The sequence below is a fragment of the Mercenaria mercenaria genome, chromosome 10 (genome assembly GCF_021730395.1).
Source record: "Mercenaria mercenaria strain notata chromosome 10, MADL_Memer_1, whole genome shotgun sequence".
Lineage (NCBI taxonomy): Eukaryota > Metazoa > Mollusca > Bivalvia > Venerida > Veneridae > Mercenaria > Mercenaria mercenaria.
In genome coordinates, this window is record NC_069370.1 from 6,172,637 (window position 1) to 6,190,446 (window position 17,810).

A 17,810-nucleotide genomic window follows, 5' to 3' on the forward strand; every position below is an offset into this window, starting at 1 on the left:
AGTACTGAAAATGACTTTTATTTTGTTTTGTCAAAATATAACGTCGGTGCTCCCGTAAACCAGAAAATTAAAAAAATGCTGGCCTTATTCAGAATTCTCAGCATTTCATTTCGGCATTCAGTCTCCTTATGCAGCATACAATTCTCTCAGCACTTTAATTCAGCATTCTCACTAAGTTTTCTCAACTTTTTAAGCATTCTTATTCAGCGTTCTCATTAAGTTTTCTCAACATTTTAACACCCTCATTCACTATTTGGTATTCAGCATTCTCAGCATTCGCATTCAGTATTCTTTTCCAGCATTCTCAACATTCAGCATTCTCATTCAGCGTTTCGTATTCTCATTCAGCATTCAGCAATCTCATTCTGCATTCTAAGCATTCTTATTCAGCATTCTCAACATTTTTATTCCTTTTATAATAAATATATTTGCCATATCTCTTTTGAATAAGTATTGAACTCTTGAATGTTTCAAACCTTTCTGAAGGTCAGCAACATTTTTTGATATTTAAAATAATAATGGCACGTTTGTCTTCTACACAAACATAATGTATTATCACTAAGCATGCCAGTTGACTGTTAGATAAAATATCTATAATAACAAATCTTAATATTGTTCTGCTTACTTCATAATATTTGCTAACATCTGTTTGTAAATTTATTAAAATCATTAAGGACTTTAATTTTAGTTGGAGTGACGGGTCAGTCGTAGACTATACAGCCTGGGCTAGCGGACAGCCTAATGACATATGGGGCGGTGAGAAGTGTGTCCCTATTCACAATGACGGTATTATGAACAATATTTATACACCGTTTGTGACTATGTTAGGCAATATTTTGCATGCGACTTAATCATGAAATTACAAAATCCTAATTATATTTAAGTAAAGTATTACACTCATGCATAATCTCTGTGTTATATGTTTTATTGAAAATGACTTTCATGGGTTTAAAGCTTGCAGTTTTTTTATTGTTTATTATAACATACATTTGCGAAATATTCACTTTATTTTCTAACACAGGAACATGGCATGATTATCCATGTAATGACCGAAAACCTTTCATTTGCAAGAAAAGAAAAGTTGGTTACACCATGACAACTATTGCACGAACAACAAAAAGTATGGAAGGAGGCTGTCCATCGGGATTCAATTATACTTTTGGTATGATATTTCAGCAATACTGAAAAGGGAACTAAATACGTTTGTGTATGGTAGTTCGTTATTTCCTAGTCCTGTCCCTTTACAAGAAACTGATCACTTCATTAGTTACATCCATGACGTTCACACTGTGTCAAAACGGCGATATCACCCCATAATAAGTACTACTTCACGATGTTTCCATTTAAAACAAAATCCATCCTACTCTAGGCTAGGAAGCTAGTAATGTTGTAATTTAAAGCACATCCGCCATTCCAAATGTGTAAATATTATACAGTTATTGACTTCACTAGAAGAGGGCAATATTGACCGAGGCGATATGTTATGATTAGGTAAATATTCAATAAAGCCACATAAATAAGTTCAACAATAGAAATAAAACGTTTATTTTTTGTATCTAAAGGTCATCGTTCTCCTCCTGTTATATTCCTTACAAGTTTTTTTCGGGATCTTAGTTTTAAAAAGATGGCAATGCATTATATTTTGGTATAATTACTATGGTCCTTTAACTTTGATTTTTATCGTATATAAGTGCTGCTTTGATTTAAAGTTCTTACTTTACTAATCCTTATTGCGGTCTATAGTTCTTAGTTAGACTAGCCACTAGTCTGATAATAACTGTATTTCTATATTTTTTCCTTTTTTGACGAATTCAATTTCATAGAGACAAAAGCCAGTCTATTTTAGAGATTTTCACACAGGACTATTGGACATAGGATATAGACTGGCTCAGTTTACTACATTCAATCATAAAAATGTAAAAAGATATATCATAGTCTAGGAGCTAGTCTAGTTCTTAGTGTACATTGAGATAAACTTATATCTCAGACTGCCTTATATTTGTGATAAACCTTCCCTCAGACGCCTTGTATTTATATGGTGGCTGATTATCGACAATTCGTTATGTCGCGTTGGCGTATGTGCAGCTTTTGTGGAATATTTCGTTTTGACGTCCTGGCGCGCGTACGTACGCTCCTTAACGAAATTTTGAAAGATTTGTTTGTCGTTTTGTCGGGCTTGTCATTACAGCAAAAACTAGAACTGTCACAGGAGTGACGAATACCTCCACAATACGGTCTTGTCACAGAAGAATAGCAACCATAAGAAAGACATGGCCACAAGAAGGTGTAATTTAAAACTTGACCTATATTTTATGATGTTATACATGTGTACCAAAATTTATCTAAATCTGTCAAGCCTTTTGTGAGTTATTGTCCGGCAACCATGAGTTTGACAAATTTTAAGTTGGAAAGGGGCCATAACTACATATAAAATTGGTGGTTTGTAGCCAAAGTCGAACTTTACCTGTATTTTATGATGTTTCACCTGTGTGCCAAAAACATTTAAATCTGTCAAGAACTGTCACTGGAGTGTTTAATGGCTCAAATGGTGGATGAATATTGCACAATACTGTAAATCCGGTTTTATTCGCGGTGTTTTAATTTTCGCTATTTTTCGCGAATCGGGTGCATCGCGAGTTCATAAATCCGCGTAAATTTCTTTCCATAACATACAGACATATCCAAAGAAATGTCCGAAATACGGTCAAGTACAGCAATGAGTAATAGCCGCCTGTACATTATGTTATTAAATGAATTTAATTTCAATATATTATGAATAAGTATAATAAAAGTCCTCGATTTCATTAAGAAATAATTTATAGCAAAACAGTGCTCTATCACTATTTATACACGATTGGCGGTTATACATCGGGCGTAATAATTTCACGAGGGCGCAGCCCGAGTGAAATTATTTCGAACGACGTATAACCGCTCGAGTGTATAAATAGTGATAAAGCACTGTTTTGCTATAAATTATTTCGATTCTAATATGTTCTTTATTGTAAAATGTATATCAAATATGATGGAACTGTTTCTTCGCGCAAGCATGGCGACAATAGTAGGTATTTGTTTTAACATGCCAGGACCGGAAACGGTAATACGTCTTGCGGCAGAATTCATTTCGAGTGAAAATTATTGCGAATTATTCAGCAAAGCGAATAACTTATTCAGTATGTGTATAAATAATTAATCAAAACATTTGTGTAATGTGACATTTCGTTTAAAACATGTTATTAAGTAAACTATTTCATGAAATTTGAAAGCGCTATTTCTTGATGGGTACATGGCACTAAATATCACTTTGACGTGACGTCACATAACATCGTTGTGATGATTAAAGCATTGTTAGCCATATTAGAATGTAGAATATACTGCTTAAAACAGGATTAACCTTAAGGTCTATAGGTTGATTTACATGCAGCTGGCAGGGATCTACTATATAATAGTTTTAACAGGTTATGGATGCCTGAGGGGATGATCCATATCATCCTTTTTCTTCTCTGCAAACCTGAATATTTTTACACATTTTATTTAGGAAACAATAGGGATAAGCTGACAATTTACCACACCATCATTTTATACACTTGTACATTACAATTATTTATGAAATGACTGTAACAAACTTTGAACATTTTATCACCTATTAAATGTAATAAGAATAATAGCCCGTAAATTCGATAAAAGAAAAAAGGCCCTTTTCAATCAATTTCAGTAGAAAAAAAGCATTTTGCTTGAATAAAGTAACCGATTATTAATGCGAGATAACCGTTACTGACCATGTATTTTACGAGGTGTTGGTGTGCATAACATTTGTAAGGTGCGGAAGAATAGACATAAATGTAATCACTACTTCCGGAATTGAACTCTTGCTAATATAAGATAAGCACCATCGCGAATTTAAATTTCTGACCCTCCCGTCGCGAATTCATAAAGCCGCGAATTAATTCAGGGTGCGGGAATCCGCGAAATAAAGATTACGCGAATATAAAGTGATATACAGTAGCTTGAGTCTGTGTTAAAAAATATCAAATAATAAGAGAGGTACAGATAAAGTGTATCAAAACACTATATAAGTATAATTCTAAGCAAAAAGGGGGCATAATTCAGGAAATATTGGTGCAAGAGTTATGCACATTGTGTCATGTGATGTGGGTGATGATGTGGAACAACTACTTCAAGTTTGAAACAAATGCATTTCGTAATAACTGAGATATAGTGAAAATGCATCAAAATTAACCTTAAATTCTACGTAAAAGGGGGCATAATTCATGAAAAATTGGTGTCAGAGTTATGTACCTTGTGTCACATGATGTGGGTGATAAGATGGAACATCTATTTTAAGTTTGAATCAAATCCATTTAGTAATACTAGTAACTGAAATATAGTGAAAATGCATTAAAATTAACCTTAAATTCTAAGTAAAAGGGGGCAGAATTCATGAAAAATTGGTGTCGGAGTTATGCACCATGTGTCACATGATGTGGGTGATAAGGTGGAACATCTATTTTAAGTTTGAATCAAATCCATTTAGTAATAACTGAGATATAGATTTCGGGACTCGACGGGACGGGACGCGACGCGACGTGACGCGACGTGACGGGACAAAACTGACTCCTATATAGGCCCTTCCCGCCCAAACATGTTTTTGGAGTGTAATAACTTACAACGCAACGTGTCAAAAGAAGGAATGCGACAGAAAGAAACATTTTACTTTTACGCACAAAGACGAAATAAAGTGTTTAATTATATGTCACGTTGACGTGTCAACGGCTACACAGCACATTGCGTTCACAAGAACGACACGGCTAAATGCGCTACATGAGCCGCCGCGCGCTTCCCAACGCGGCATAATGTAATGTCGTAAATAAGTCATCATACATTTGTGATATGCTTATCTCACAAACCGTCTTGTATGTGTGATTTACCTGTATCTCAGAGACAGCCTTATATCTTATGTTATTCTCCAGCGAAGGTGAAGGCAAACCCTAATGGGCGCCATTTTACTCGTTCTTCCATTATACATTTGCATGCTTCACTTTACTTAAGTTATTGGTGTACTTCATACAAAATTTGGTATTTAGAATACCGTTTTGAAATAATAAAAATGTATAGAAGTAACAATTTACCAGTAAATAATTTGCAATATGATTAAACAATTTATAACAACTATTTTAGTCATTAAACTTGCATAATATATTGTAGGAAACAAATGCTACTTATTCAGCGTTGATGGCGACACAACGTTCTGGGGCGATGCTAAGGACAGATGTGAAATCCTGGGAGGGCACATCATAAGTATACATAGTGAGCAGGAAAAAGGTACAAAATCAAAATTCATTTCAACCAAATCATAACAAAAGTCTTTCTTGGAGTCATCCTATGGTATGGATATCTCCATTCTTTGAAAGTGTCTTTTTTTCTTTTTTGATATTTGTGCTTGTTGTTTGGCCTCGCATGAAAATCTAGTAGTCATCTCATTTAGTTCATAATATGTACCAAGATTCTCTGTTAACAAGTTATTGAATTGACGTTAAGTGCTTTGACTCAATGTTGATGTTATTTCGGTTCTTTTGAGTTCATCGAGTCTATTAAATATCCATTTATAATAGAGCTCCACACAACCAGGTGCAAGTAGTGTCGAACGTTGTTGTCAATCCTATTGTGTTTCATTAACAGACTCAGGCAAACCCTGTTTACTTTAAATTAAGTGCACTGCAAGCAATACCATATGTTTCATACCAAAGTGGAAAATTAATAAAACTTTTGCAAAAAATTACATGTTTGATTTTTTTATCCTTCACATTGTTACATTTATGGCAGCCTAGAACGCAACCAATCAAAATAGAAACAAACAAGGTGTAACTGAGTTCATTGTCGTTATATGCACGCACCTTACCACTGCCTGAAGCTGAATTATACTATACTGTTACATGGATTAGACTCCATGATACCAAAAGACTGATTTTAACTAATTATAGTGACAACTGTAAGCGTCTATATAGGTTTTATAGATAATATTAGGTATTTCGTAAAAATATATACATGCATGGCGGCCATCTTGGATTTTTCGGCCATATTGGATTTTTGGAGTGGGTCTCATGCTCATTGTTTGTGTTTTGTCCTAAAGTAGTTATGTACCAAGTTTTGTGCTTTTCCCATTTTCTGAAGTATTTTTACACGATTTTACTGGACTACGAGTCCCGCTTAGGTACTTCTGTGCGGAGGTCATCCGTCTTAGAAGGTCGTTGGCTCTACCTCTGCTCCCGCCTGACGTAATGCTTTAATAGGGAACTAGGGTCGTCCCACACATGTTAACACTGGAAATTCGTTATATGAAAGAAACTGTTTCGATCTGACTTAAAACCAGACAAAACAATCTCACATAGAAAACTTTTTATGAAAACACGGGCAAATATCAGATTTAAATGTAGATTTTTCATGAAATGTGCGTGTCCCTGGACAATAAATGAACTGATCAATTAGCATAGATACGACACCTTAGTTGATAACATATCTCAAGTTGGAAGTATACTAACACCAGAATATTTTCATATTTGAGGAATTAATTGACATATGTTAGTATGAACCTGAGCTTGCACATGTTCTGTCTGTCGAGATATTTTCAAAAGATCTTTCTGTTAGAAAACTTCAAAAGAGTATATGTGTACACATATAAATAGTTTCTACAACTTGCAAGGATGTCAAAATTAAAACCAATCATTAAATCGCAAACTGCCGAAAATTTCTAGCAATTTATTTACATTTTAAACCACATAATAGCTTTTATTTACACTATCCTGTAAATTGAGAACATCCTGGGGATAAAGAGTTCGTGTTTGCTCGCAATAAACCGGTTTTAGCTTCCCAGTATTGTTTGGCAGATACCACTCTAAGGCCGTATTCAACTTAATATGAACACTTAATTTTTTTTATTAGTTCCCTACTGGTTGAAAACCAGTTTCGGGGACTATAGGAATGCGCTTTTCCGTCCGTCCGTCATTCCGTCCGTGCGTGCCCGCGAAATGATGGTTAAGTGACTGCATAACGGTACTTTCTCTTTGATGTCATTCATTCCGTTCTGTTTATGTGACTATTTTTCTTTTTATGTGACTGTTAGAACAATAGAGAGAACAATGGGGGAGTCGCATAAAGACCGTTTCGTTAGAACGTCCGTCCTTCCGTCCGTCCGCAATTTCGTGTCCGGTCCATAACTCTGTCATCCATGAAGGGATTTTAATATTACTTGGCACAAATGTTCCCCATGATGAGACGACGTGTCATACGCAAAACCCGCCGCCTAGCTTAAAGGTCAAGGTCACAATTTGAGGTCAAAGGTCAACAGGGCAGTTTTCCTGTCCGGTCCATAACTCTGTCATCCATGAAGGGATTTTAATATTACTTGGCACAAATATACCTCCTAATAAGACGATGTGTCGTGCACAACTTCCAGACCCATACCTCAAAGGTCAATGTCACACTTTGCATTCAAATGTTAACATGGCATGAGCAGGGTCTGTTTCCTGTCCGGTCCATATCTCTGTCATCCATGTAGGGATTTTAATATTACTTGGCACAAATGTTCCACATGATGAGACGACATGTCATACGCAAAACCCGGACCCCTAACTGAAAGGTCAAGGTCACAATTTGAGGTCAAAGGTCAACAAAGCTTTTTCCTGTCCGGTCGATAACTCTGTCATCCATGAAGGGATTTTAATATTACTTGGCACAAATGTACCTCATAGTAAGACGATGTGTCAAGCACAACTTTCAGACCCCTAGCTCAAAGGTCAAGGTCACACTTGGCAGTCAAATATTAACATGACATGAACAGGGTCTGTTTCCTGTCCGGTCCATAACTCTGTCATCCATGAAGGTATTTTAATATTACTAGGCAAATGTTCCCCATGATGAGATGACGTGTCATGCGAAAAACCCTGACACCTAGCTCAAAGGTCAAGGTCACAATTGGAAGTCAAAGGTCAATAGGGTTTTTTTCCTGTCCGGTCCAGAACTCTGACATCCATCAAGGGATTCTTATATTACTTGGCATAAATGTTCCCCATGATGAAACGACGTGTCATGCTCAACACCCAGAACCCTAGCTTAAAGGTCAAGGTCACACTTGGAGATCAAAGGTTAATGGGACATTTTTCCTGTCCGGTATATAACTTTGTCATGCAAAACAGGATTGAATATTACTTGGCACAAATGTTCACCACTATGAGAGGGAGTGTCAAGCACAAGAAGCTGGTCCCTAGCTCGAAGGTCAAGGTCACACACAGATGCCAAAGGTCAGATAGAAGAATGACTTTGTCTGGAACAATTCTTCTTCATGCATGGAGGGATTTTGATGTAACTTGGCATAAATGTTTACTATCATGAGGCAGATTGTTGTGCACAAGACCCAGGTCCCTAGGTCTAAGGTCAAGGTCACGCTTAGAGGTCAAATGCCAAATTCAAGAATGACTTTGTCCGGAGCATTTCTTCTTTATGCATGGAGGGATTTTGATGTAACTTGGCACAAATGTTCACCACTATGAGGCACTCTTGTTTTTTAGAATTATTTTCCTTTGTTTTTACTATAAATAGCTTATATTGTAACTTACTTATTACAGGCCGTAGGGAAAAATCGAGACCAGTTTTCTGTGGTACAACATGCATGTTACATCCAGTTTTTAGGTGTATTTTGACCTATCTCTACCTGGTAAAGAGTTTTATGTGGACTTATATGTATTTTTGTATTATAAATAACGTTATAACGTTACCTTTTTGATAATCGGCCAAAAATGTTATATGAAAACAACTATAGGGTTTTATATATATAAATTTTAATCCAAGTCTTTTGTTTATAACACACTGTATATATAGTACAATATTGTTTATACATCATTGACAGATATCAGTTCATTATGCTATACTGCAGTAGAGAAAATTAGGTGCCTTCCAGTAGGGGACTTTGTATTGCATGGCAATACTTCATTCACTTGTTTTGTCAGTTCTGACTACTTTTCTTATTTTGTATAAGTTTCCATGTGTTAATATTTATCGTTTAACCTTCAGCATGCAGGTGGTAAGTGATTCGGCCTTTGCGACCAGTGCAGACTAGCACTGTTCGCTATTCAGTCAGTAAATTTTCATTGAACACCCCTTGGAATAATAAATGGTACTGCCCATATTGCTTGATGGACCAGTCCATTACAGAAATTTAGCGGGCTAAAGGTTAAAAACATTCATTGTTATAGGGTTTTGTTTAAATGAGCTGCTTTCTTTGAACATGGCTATTTCTATTTGGTCCTTGTTTCAATCGCATGTAGTCAAATTTGGCTTTCATTTATGTATTTCATTTTATGAGCTAACTCAGATGAACAATTTAGGACAAAAATCATGACAGCCCTTACTGTTCACATGGCTTACTTCAGATTTTATAGCGTTGAACGTATATGGAATATCCCATGGTATGTGGTTAGGGATGCAAGATCTCAATGATGACAGACGATTTGATTGGTCAGATAACTCTCCGCTTGATTATTCCAACTGGGCTCCAAATGAACCTTCTAGTAACGTGCATGACACCTTTGAAAAGGTATGAACAGTTACACCTCAGTGTCATGATATTGGATATTTCGTATTATTTCACTTTTTGTACTTTATCCTGGTTCATGGGAAGTCATTTGGTACATTTCCCTGTCTAATGACAAAAGCCATTTCTTTATGTGCTTCGATAAAGCTTCGCTATTAGAAATGATGAATTTACCTCTCTTATTTATATACAAACGGTATCATATCAGGACCACCTGGAGCAATCAGCTAATAAAGGTACCGCAAAAAAAGCTGTTTTGTTATATAATTGTGCTTCATGAACCATGAGTATTGGCAAATTAAACACTTAGGACTGTAGTGTATAAAAAGAAATTATTCACGTGTCAGATCCGGTTTCTCTCTTTTCAGGAGTCGTGTGTAGAAATGTGGGCTGACGAAAATAATCTTGGATTCTGGAACGATGTGAAATGTTATGCCTCCAAAGGTTACATATGTTCAGCGTTTAAAGGTAACTACTCCAGTGATTTCAGTATTGGTTCAAGCTATATAGAGCGTTATTGTTTGTAGAAATATTTTTTCACCGACAAAATATAAGATGCAATAGTTTCTTTAGTGGCGTATAAATGTAAGATTTTGTTTTAACTAATGAAATATAACATGTAAATAAATCACTTTTTCTATGTCATGTTTTTCAATGGTTTTAGAAAAATTTCGTATGTTTGATATTTCTCACCTTGTTTTTTTTCACTGAGTTGAGCAGAAATTTGTCACTATAATCAATATAGGTTATTCGATTTGTGTGGAGAAAAATGGACGTGTTTGTCATTGGAAAAGTTGCCAAACTTTACGAACGCAATTACTCCGCAAAAGAATGAATGCATATTTCTCGATACAACTAATAATGTTTTTATTACATACTCATCCAAATTAAGTACTGTACATTGAATTTTGTCCTTTAGCCCAAGTTAAATTTTAGATGTAACGTCTGTGTACGTTTAATACGTCGGCATGACTTAAAATGACGCCAAAATGACATCACAGATGACGTGAAACACGCGATATGACATTTTGAATGTCGTATCTATTGTAACTGACAAATTCATGTGTTTGTTTTTTAGACTTTTTCAAAATGGGGTATGATCGGCATGAAGTTCAGAAATGTATTTTTCAGGCATCGGTTAAAATACTGGCAAAACTTTACCAGTGGCGTTAGAAGATTAATAAAGTGTATATAGTGTATACATAATTTTCAAAACAGATATCCAATTGCAACAAAAGATAACTATTTCAGGGTCGTCACTACCAGTTCTAGAGAGTCAGTGCCCGGAAGGATACATGTTTTTGAGGAAGTCTTGCTATAAGGTTTTATCCACGAAACAGTCTTGGAATCAAAGTTTAGAGTCGTGTTCAAACGAAGGTGGCCACATGATATCTATTGTTGAAGTGCCGGACGGTTTGATCATCAAAGTACTTCTTGCTATAAGCGGCCAGGACGAAGTATGGATAGGAGGCCAATCACTCGAAGTAAATATAAATCGATGTAGCATGTATTGAAATTGAGATCTTGAAGGTTAAATGATTGTAAATGAAAAGAAGAGTGTAGAAGGGACTGAAATGTCATTGGTACTATATTAGCTTGTCCCGTCTAATTATCTTTTACTTACCTCGCTGCAGAATGATTGTTTATAATGGTTTGTATGGAGAAAAAACAATATTCTCTACATGCTGTGTGGCGGCCGCAAAACGTCCCTCTAGATTTAATGTAGATATTTTAGTTATGTTATGTCATAAAGTTATGACGATATTACCTATTGATAGACTTCAGCTCATACCGAGGGCCTTGAGAGTGGCTGCACCTTTCGTTATCTGTCATAAACAAACTAAAACAAACCGACTCATTTTCTTTGCTTTGTTGTGTTCTATATTTCGTAGCGATCTTTATTTATATTTTTAAATTAGTTTGTCTAGCGTTGACAAATTCAACCAATAATTTCAAGTGTGGCTTTATCGGTTAAAACCCAAAATGTATATGAAAGTCATTTGCAGGGTAACGTGCAATGGAACGATGGATCAAATTCTCCCGTTACCGTCCCACATACTGTACGATCAGGATGTCTTTACAGCTCCGGAGCGTCTTGGTCAAGCGCCCCATGCAGGGATAACCGTGCGTCTGTCTGCGTCATAAACACAGGTATAATGATTAAAAAATGTCACTATTGATTTTACAACATTTCGTTCCTGGTTTCTATTGCGTCCTACTCATTTAAAATGTCCGCTTCTTCAGATTGGTACTTCTTTCATCGGCAATTATTTTATCGTTGTGTAGTTAGACTTAAAGCATCCTATTCTTGAGAAAGGTTGATTCTTTCCACAATGTCTATAAAAACATGAAGAAGACCTGAATGAAATAAATATTATCATTTCATGAATATGTCCCCTGTCACTGACTTACAAGTTTCTAGCGTTGATATCTGTTTTAACACAGTTAGTAGAACTAATTTAATCTGTTAAGGTAGTTCTGCACGTTTGTGTCGAAATTTTTTCTACAATGTAGAATTTGATAAAACTCTGATTTTTCAAAACTTCAGAATATATTTAGAAAATTCAGCAAATCAAAAAGATAGGGTCTTGTGCTTGATTTTTTGCTGGACTGATCTGAAAAATTTGGACCTCACGCAATTTTTCATAATGGAAGTCTATGGGGTAATCGCAACTTTCATAACATTTTCGCGAATAGAATTTTTTCTGCAATGTAGATTTTAATGAAACCTCTCAAAGTCTTAAATAAATATATGGTCTATAATTTGGTGAAATAAAATGAATAGGTCCGTGTGCTTATTTTAGGGACATTTGACCATGATTAAAGTGAACCGCACATTTCAACCTAATTTTCAGACATTATTTTGAATTATTTAGCATGTCAAATGTTTTAATATCATATTTTAACTTTAGAATGATAGTAACAGTGCCATTGTAATAAATTAAGTCGCGGGTTGCCATTTATTCATAAAATGATTTTCATTTCCGTCTACCGCATCCAGGCTTTATTCTACGTTTTCCGGATAAATGACGTTACGCCATCACTTCCGGTTTATCAAACGTGAAGAACTACCTTAAATTATATTTCCGATCGCAAATCTGTCTAATGTTACAGAGCTGGGCACTGTCTCATCAACTACTTCTTCAACTGTCAAATCTACTCTCAGTTCAACGGTTGCAACAACACACACGTTCACCTGTCGCAACAGTTCCTGGCTTCTCTACAATGGCTTTTGCTACACTACTGTTTTTGATCTGAAAACATTCCCAAATACAAAGTGTTCAAAGTATGGGATGGATCTGGCCAGTATAAATAGTGCAGAAGAAAATCATAAGATTATAAGATGGATTTTAAAAAATCGACGGTCTAACTCTCTCTATATGTATCCTTATTTTTGGATTGGTCTGTCCTTACAAACAGGTAAATATCTTCCTTTAATAACAAACTATGTTTACAAAGATGTTAATAAAAGATAATAGGTAAGGGTAGATTTCTCGGAAGAACAGAACACCACAAACACAGCCTCGGAGCCAAGCATCTGCAAAGTAGGCCCACAACAAAAAGAAACTGTATCGGAAAAAATATTACAGACGGGTTGCTTCAAAAATCCAACAAGTACATTTTAATTTTATGTAAAATATATATATAAGGGGAAGGAAGGGGTAAGGGGTAGAAAGGCTTAACTATAATGCAGTTTACATACTTAATTTACGTTTCTTAAGAATATTTCATGGCATATGAAATTTTTATAACCTTCTTTTTTATTTAAATGGTTAAACTTAAGGAAACACTTTTCGACAAACTAGTGTAACCCGTTGTTTATTGCACATGCTTTTGTTTTAACTACAACGTGCTTAAATACTGCAAATCATGGGTATTTAACTATGCATACAATTTATCAATGTGTACGATCGTTAAACTGCGTCAAGAAAAGGTTTCCATCGTTTTTTGTAAGAATTATTTTTATGAAAATAATTAATACATGACTTCAACTATATATATGTACTTAGGCAACCTACCTGCTGATAGATGGACAGATGGGAGTAGCCTTGTATTTTCAAACATAGACAGAGACAAAGGTGGAAGTAAACAAGGTTGCGTTATCTTGAAGCTTTTCACGGGCCAGTGGCAAGTGGTGTCATGTACAGATAAACATTTCTATGTCTGCAAAGGACCTGCAGGTAACTAGCCTATATTAAATGTGGTCTTACTGATATTTCAATATTATAGTATATAGCAGTTTTGCATGGACACAAACATCTGCGTTGCTTGTCGAAGTTGTCGTATGTTGTCGTAGAAACAATACATTCATCAATATTGGTTTCTCTGTCGTGAGTAAAATTTTCAAAGTTTCACTTCTTGACATACATTGTTTCCATATGCGATAAAAAATATGATAATCATAATTGTTTTCAACTTTAATGCCTGAAATTTCAACATGTACACACGTATTTGATTTAGGGAACAATTATGAAAGTACTGGATTTTAGTTATTAATAAACTGTCTAGGAAGATTCCATTCTGATATAATGTTTATTAATTGAGTATAAATGTAAGCATGTTTTGTAAATTACAGACGTTCTTACGACACTCACCCCGCCAAGTACAACATTTACGAATGTTGGTAACAAAACCAAAAATTTTACATCGACAACAAGAAAAGTTCAACTCCCGCAATTTGCCGATAGTGAAAAACTGGCAAAAGGTAGCTAAGTTTATACTATATAGTTGTTTTATACGTGTCAAAGGCAGATGATTAATTCAATCCAGTAAGCTTTTCTTTCTTTTTCATTCTAGACGTGGGGACCACCCGAGAAGATAAAAGTTTAAGTTATTAGATATTGAGAGTATTTATACTAATATAACACCACTATAACAAAATACCAAGCAATAATAAATTGTACTTGGCAAAACATCCTAACAGGCACCCTTCACAACACATCTGTTAAGCCTACAGTCTTTATACATACGGCCGAACTGAACTTCAGACCGAGATAATAAACAATTTTAGAAATGTACTTTAACATAATTGTGTTATGATTTCATTCAATGTTCATAGGTTTTAAATGATGACCCTAGATCACTCAACCGAGTTTCAGTTTTGGTAAAGTGTCACGTTGGACAAATATCTCTGACATAGGGCCCAGATTTTCTGACGTGTTCCGTAAATGTGATTTACGTAACGTTAATAGGGCATTAAAGTAAAACTGAAATCTTATTTACTTCCAGAAGAAACTGGTCTGAGCGGAGGACAGGTTGCTGGTGTTGTTATAGGTGTGCTAGGCCTCCTGGTTATCATTGGTGTGGTGGTATATATCCTTAGGTCTTGGACATATAAAAGACCTGAAAACACTTTTGAAGCACCCTCACTGGGATTTGACAATGCATTATTTCATAAAGATCAAGATTCCGTTGATATCAATTAAACAGTGTTTGGCAAAATGTCAACAAGTTGGATTAGAAATGAATGTACAGTAGTTTAATGAAACATTTAGGACATTGTATGCAAATCAAATAAAGTTAGCTAGATATGAGATATTAGGATTTTCTCCTAATTTGTATAGAATTTACTGTGTACAATTATTGTCAAATTCAGGATTGTTTTGCGCTTGCACGTTTGGATCTGGTTTTTGTACAATGTAGAGTTTTAGTAAACTTTGCTTTCTTTTTTAGTTCAGAATATACTTAAATTTCGGCAAATAGAAAAAAGGGTCACTGATCACATTTTAGCCAGACTGAACGTAAAATTTGAACGGGCTAGATTGTATGTAGTATGGATTGTATGACGTTATGCCATGACTTCATATTTATCAAAGCGCACTATTACGTTAAAAGTAAGTTCGTGTACATTAATACATGTTAATGCGTTGCACAAACGTTTTAAAAATGGTACAACACGTTATAAGACATTTCTGGTTAAACCTACTCTAATACGAAACTTCTACGTTTGTGGATATTTCAATATTTTTTTAGAAATAAAAAAACCTTTCGACCAATGTTTCGCGGTTTTCTAAAGCATAGTGATTATACGTTTTGATATTTATGTATTTGGCTCTTTTGCTAACTACAGATATTAGCTTTTAATGATACAATGCTATTGACTATTGTATGTCTCAAATAATTATGTATATATTTAACATTAAATCGTAAACTAGCGGCCATGATGGAGGCTGTACATTACATAAGTTATCAAAAATTTTGATTGTTGTGTTATATACTTCCAGTGGATATACCCATTTATTTCATTGTCATTCAGTTAAGACTTACTATACACATGTAATTATGTGAAACTTTACCTAAAATATGTATTTTCACGTTTCTTGTACGGAACAAGAAGATAAATCCCGATCTGATAACTTTAAAGTTAAACTGGAAGTGGCTTTTTGAAGAGGGTACCTGTCCGGAGATGAAGAGTTTTGTTTTCTCAGTTATCAACATTTTGCTATCTTCATACGCAATTCTTGTTGTCATGTCCGTTCGAAATGAACTATTGGCGTAGGACGTGTTATTTGTGAAACAAATAAAGAGATATACCAAATCTGTATCATTTATTTATTGAATATTATTCAATATGGCTTATTTTAGCACAGTTTAAAGGCTTACCATCGAACACATGCCAGATTTGAAGCATGAGAAGAAAAGGTTTACCACTAATAGAAAGGCAAATAAGTACCTCGTGTATGACGTCACATTGCATTGACACGCTTTTTCGTAAAACAATCAGACCTAAAGGATCTGCCTTGATTGATTAAGCAACCATACATTCTGCTCCGCAGACTGTGGGCATACGAAGACCACAGGAGAGAGAATCTTGCAAGTGTTGCAGTCCAAACTTCTTTCGCCCAAACTGGTTTTGAAAATACACTTAAGGAAACTCTAAACGCACTTTGATATCTTTGACAATATCTTTTATATTGCTAACGGTTCCTTTTTGAAAAATTAATATATTTAGAAAAATATGTTGCAAAGGACATTCTGCTTAGTCTACTGCTTCAACTGAAATGGAAACAAAAGTCACAAAATGCACATAAATGTAGAGAATTTACAAACACGCAAATTTCCTTATAAGGCGGTAAAATTGTAACAAAAATCAAAATAACTACTCCTGTCATACCTTGGGAAATCATTTCAATTTATTTTGTATTTGACCATATACCAGTGAAAAGTTAATATCTACATCTCTTTGTCCATGTGAAAGATACTTGCTCATTTTAGAAAGAAAAAAAAAACAACACAACACTACATGTATGTGTATTTTGCGACTTCAAAATGCGTAGAAGTCGTAGAACGATTAAAATGATTTCATTCCGCCAACTAATTTTGTTGAAAATAAGATATACTAAAATTCTAATTTATGATATTTCAAATGTGTCAGAAATTTGATAAACAACAGTTAGAATTTTGAAAGATGTTGCTAAAATTATCCAGGAGGCGTTAGAATTTTCGATTTAAATAACTGTTGACGCAGATGTGCCTCATTTCATATGTATTTTTCACCTGTTTGTGTAGCGATTAATTTCCATAAAAGATGATCAATGTGCGATATTAGAATCTATTTCTGCCGTTATTGCAGAATTTTCTCGTATATTTGGACAAAAATGTCTGCCGTGAACAAATTATTGTTGAAAAAGATGTATACGAGCAACGCGTTTAAGACGCAATTTGTCGTGGTGCATAATGATAGATCACAAATATTTAAATCTTTACTAATGACATCTAATAAATTTCGAATTGTCAAATTGTGTGCGACATTGTCTTAGGCGGAATGTTTTCCATCTTTATACATTATATCAACTTAAAGCTGATGTGCTAAACGAACCTTCGTCTTATTTGCTATGTCGTTTGTTTTAAGCATGTTTATAATACGATAAAAGCATACAGACAACCTTGAATAAACAGCTTAACATTAACAAATGTTAAAAGTCAACAATTATGCTTGTATGATCCTTTGTTGGGATAGAAGGATGTGTACTGTCCTCGGGAATTTACAATGTAAGCTTAAATATGTATTTATTCTAGTTCTGTTGTGGTTACATTATGGTGACGATCACTATATTCTGCACAAAATGCAGTAACATTGCTAAATTCATAATCAGAAAAAAAAAATAAAAGCACGGTTTTCCTGGTAATATATCTTAGGTAGGCAAAGAAACAAAAACATATTATGAATTGATACTAACTGATAAAAATACACAATACTGAGGTATAAATTCAATGGCACCTTTAC

At 34.8% G+C, this 17,810-nt stretch overlaps 1 protein-coding gene across 4 annotated transcripts in view; it reads left to right on the forward strand.

The window, feature by feature from the left end:
• The window catches only part of LOC123560994 (uncharacterized), a 121,705-nt gene extending 105,578 nt beyond the window's left edge, over window positions 1–16,127 (forward strand). For all 4 annotated transcript variants that reach the window (XM_053552202.1, XM_053552204.1, XM_053552203.1 and 1 more), the window contains 11 exons: window positions 689–786; window positions 1,022–1,162; window positions 5,203–5,319; window positions 9,423–9,586; window positions 9,952–10,051; window positions 10,835–11,067; window positions 11,590–11,734; window positions 12,698–13,003; window positions 13,594–13,764; window positions 14,160–14,288; window positions 14,813–16,127. In XM_053552202.1, coding sequence (XP_053408177.1) covers window positions 689–786; window positions 1,022–1,162; window positions 5,203–5,319; window positions 9,423–9,586; window positions 9,952–10,051; window positions 10,835–11,067; window positions 11,590–11,734; window positions 12,698–13,003; window positions 13,594–13,764; window positions 14,160–14,288; window positions 14,813–15,009 — 1,801 coding nt within the window. In that variant the 3' untranslated portion in view covers window positions 15,010–16,127. The remainder of the gene's footprint in view (window positions 1–688; window positions 787–1,021; window positions 1,163–5,202; window positions 5,320–9,422; window positions 9,587–9,951; window positions 10,052–10,834; window positions 11,068–11,589; window positions 11,735–12,697; window positions 13,004–13,593; window positions 13,765–14,159; window positions 14,289–14,812) is intronic.
• The last annotated feature ends 1,683 nt before the right edge of the window (window positions 16,128–17,810 follow it).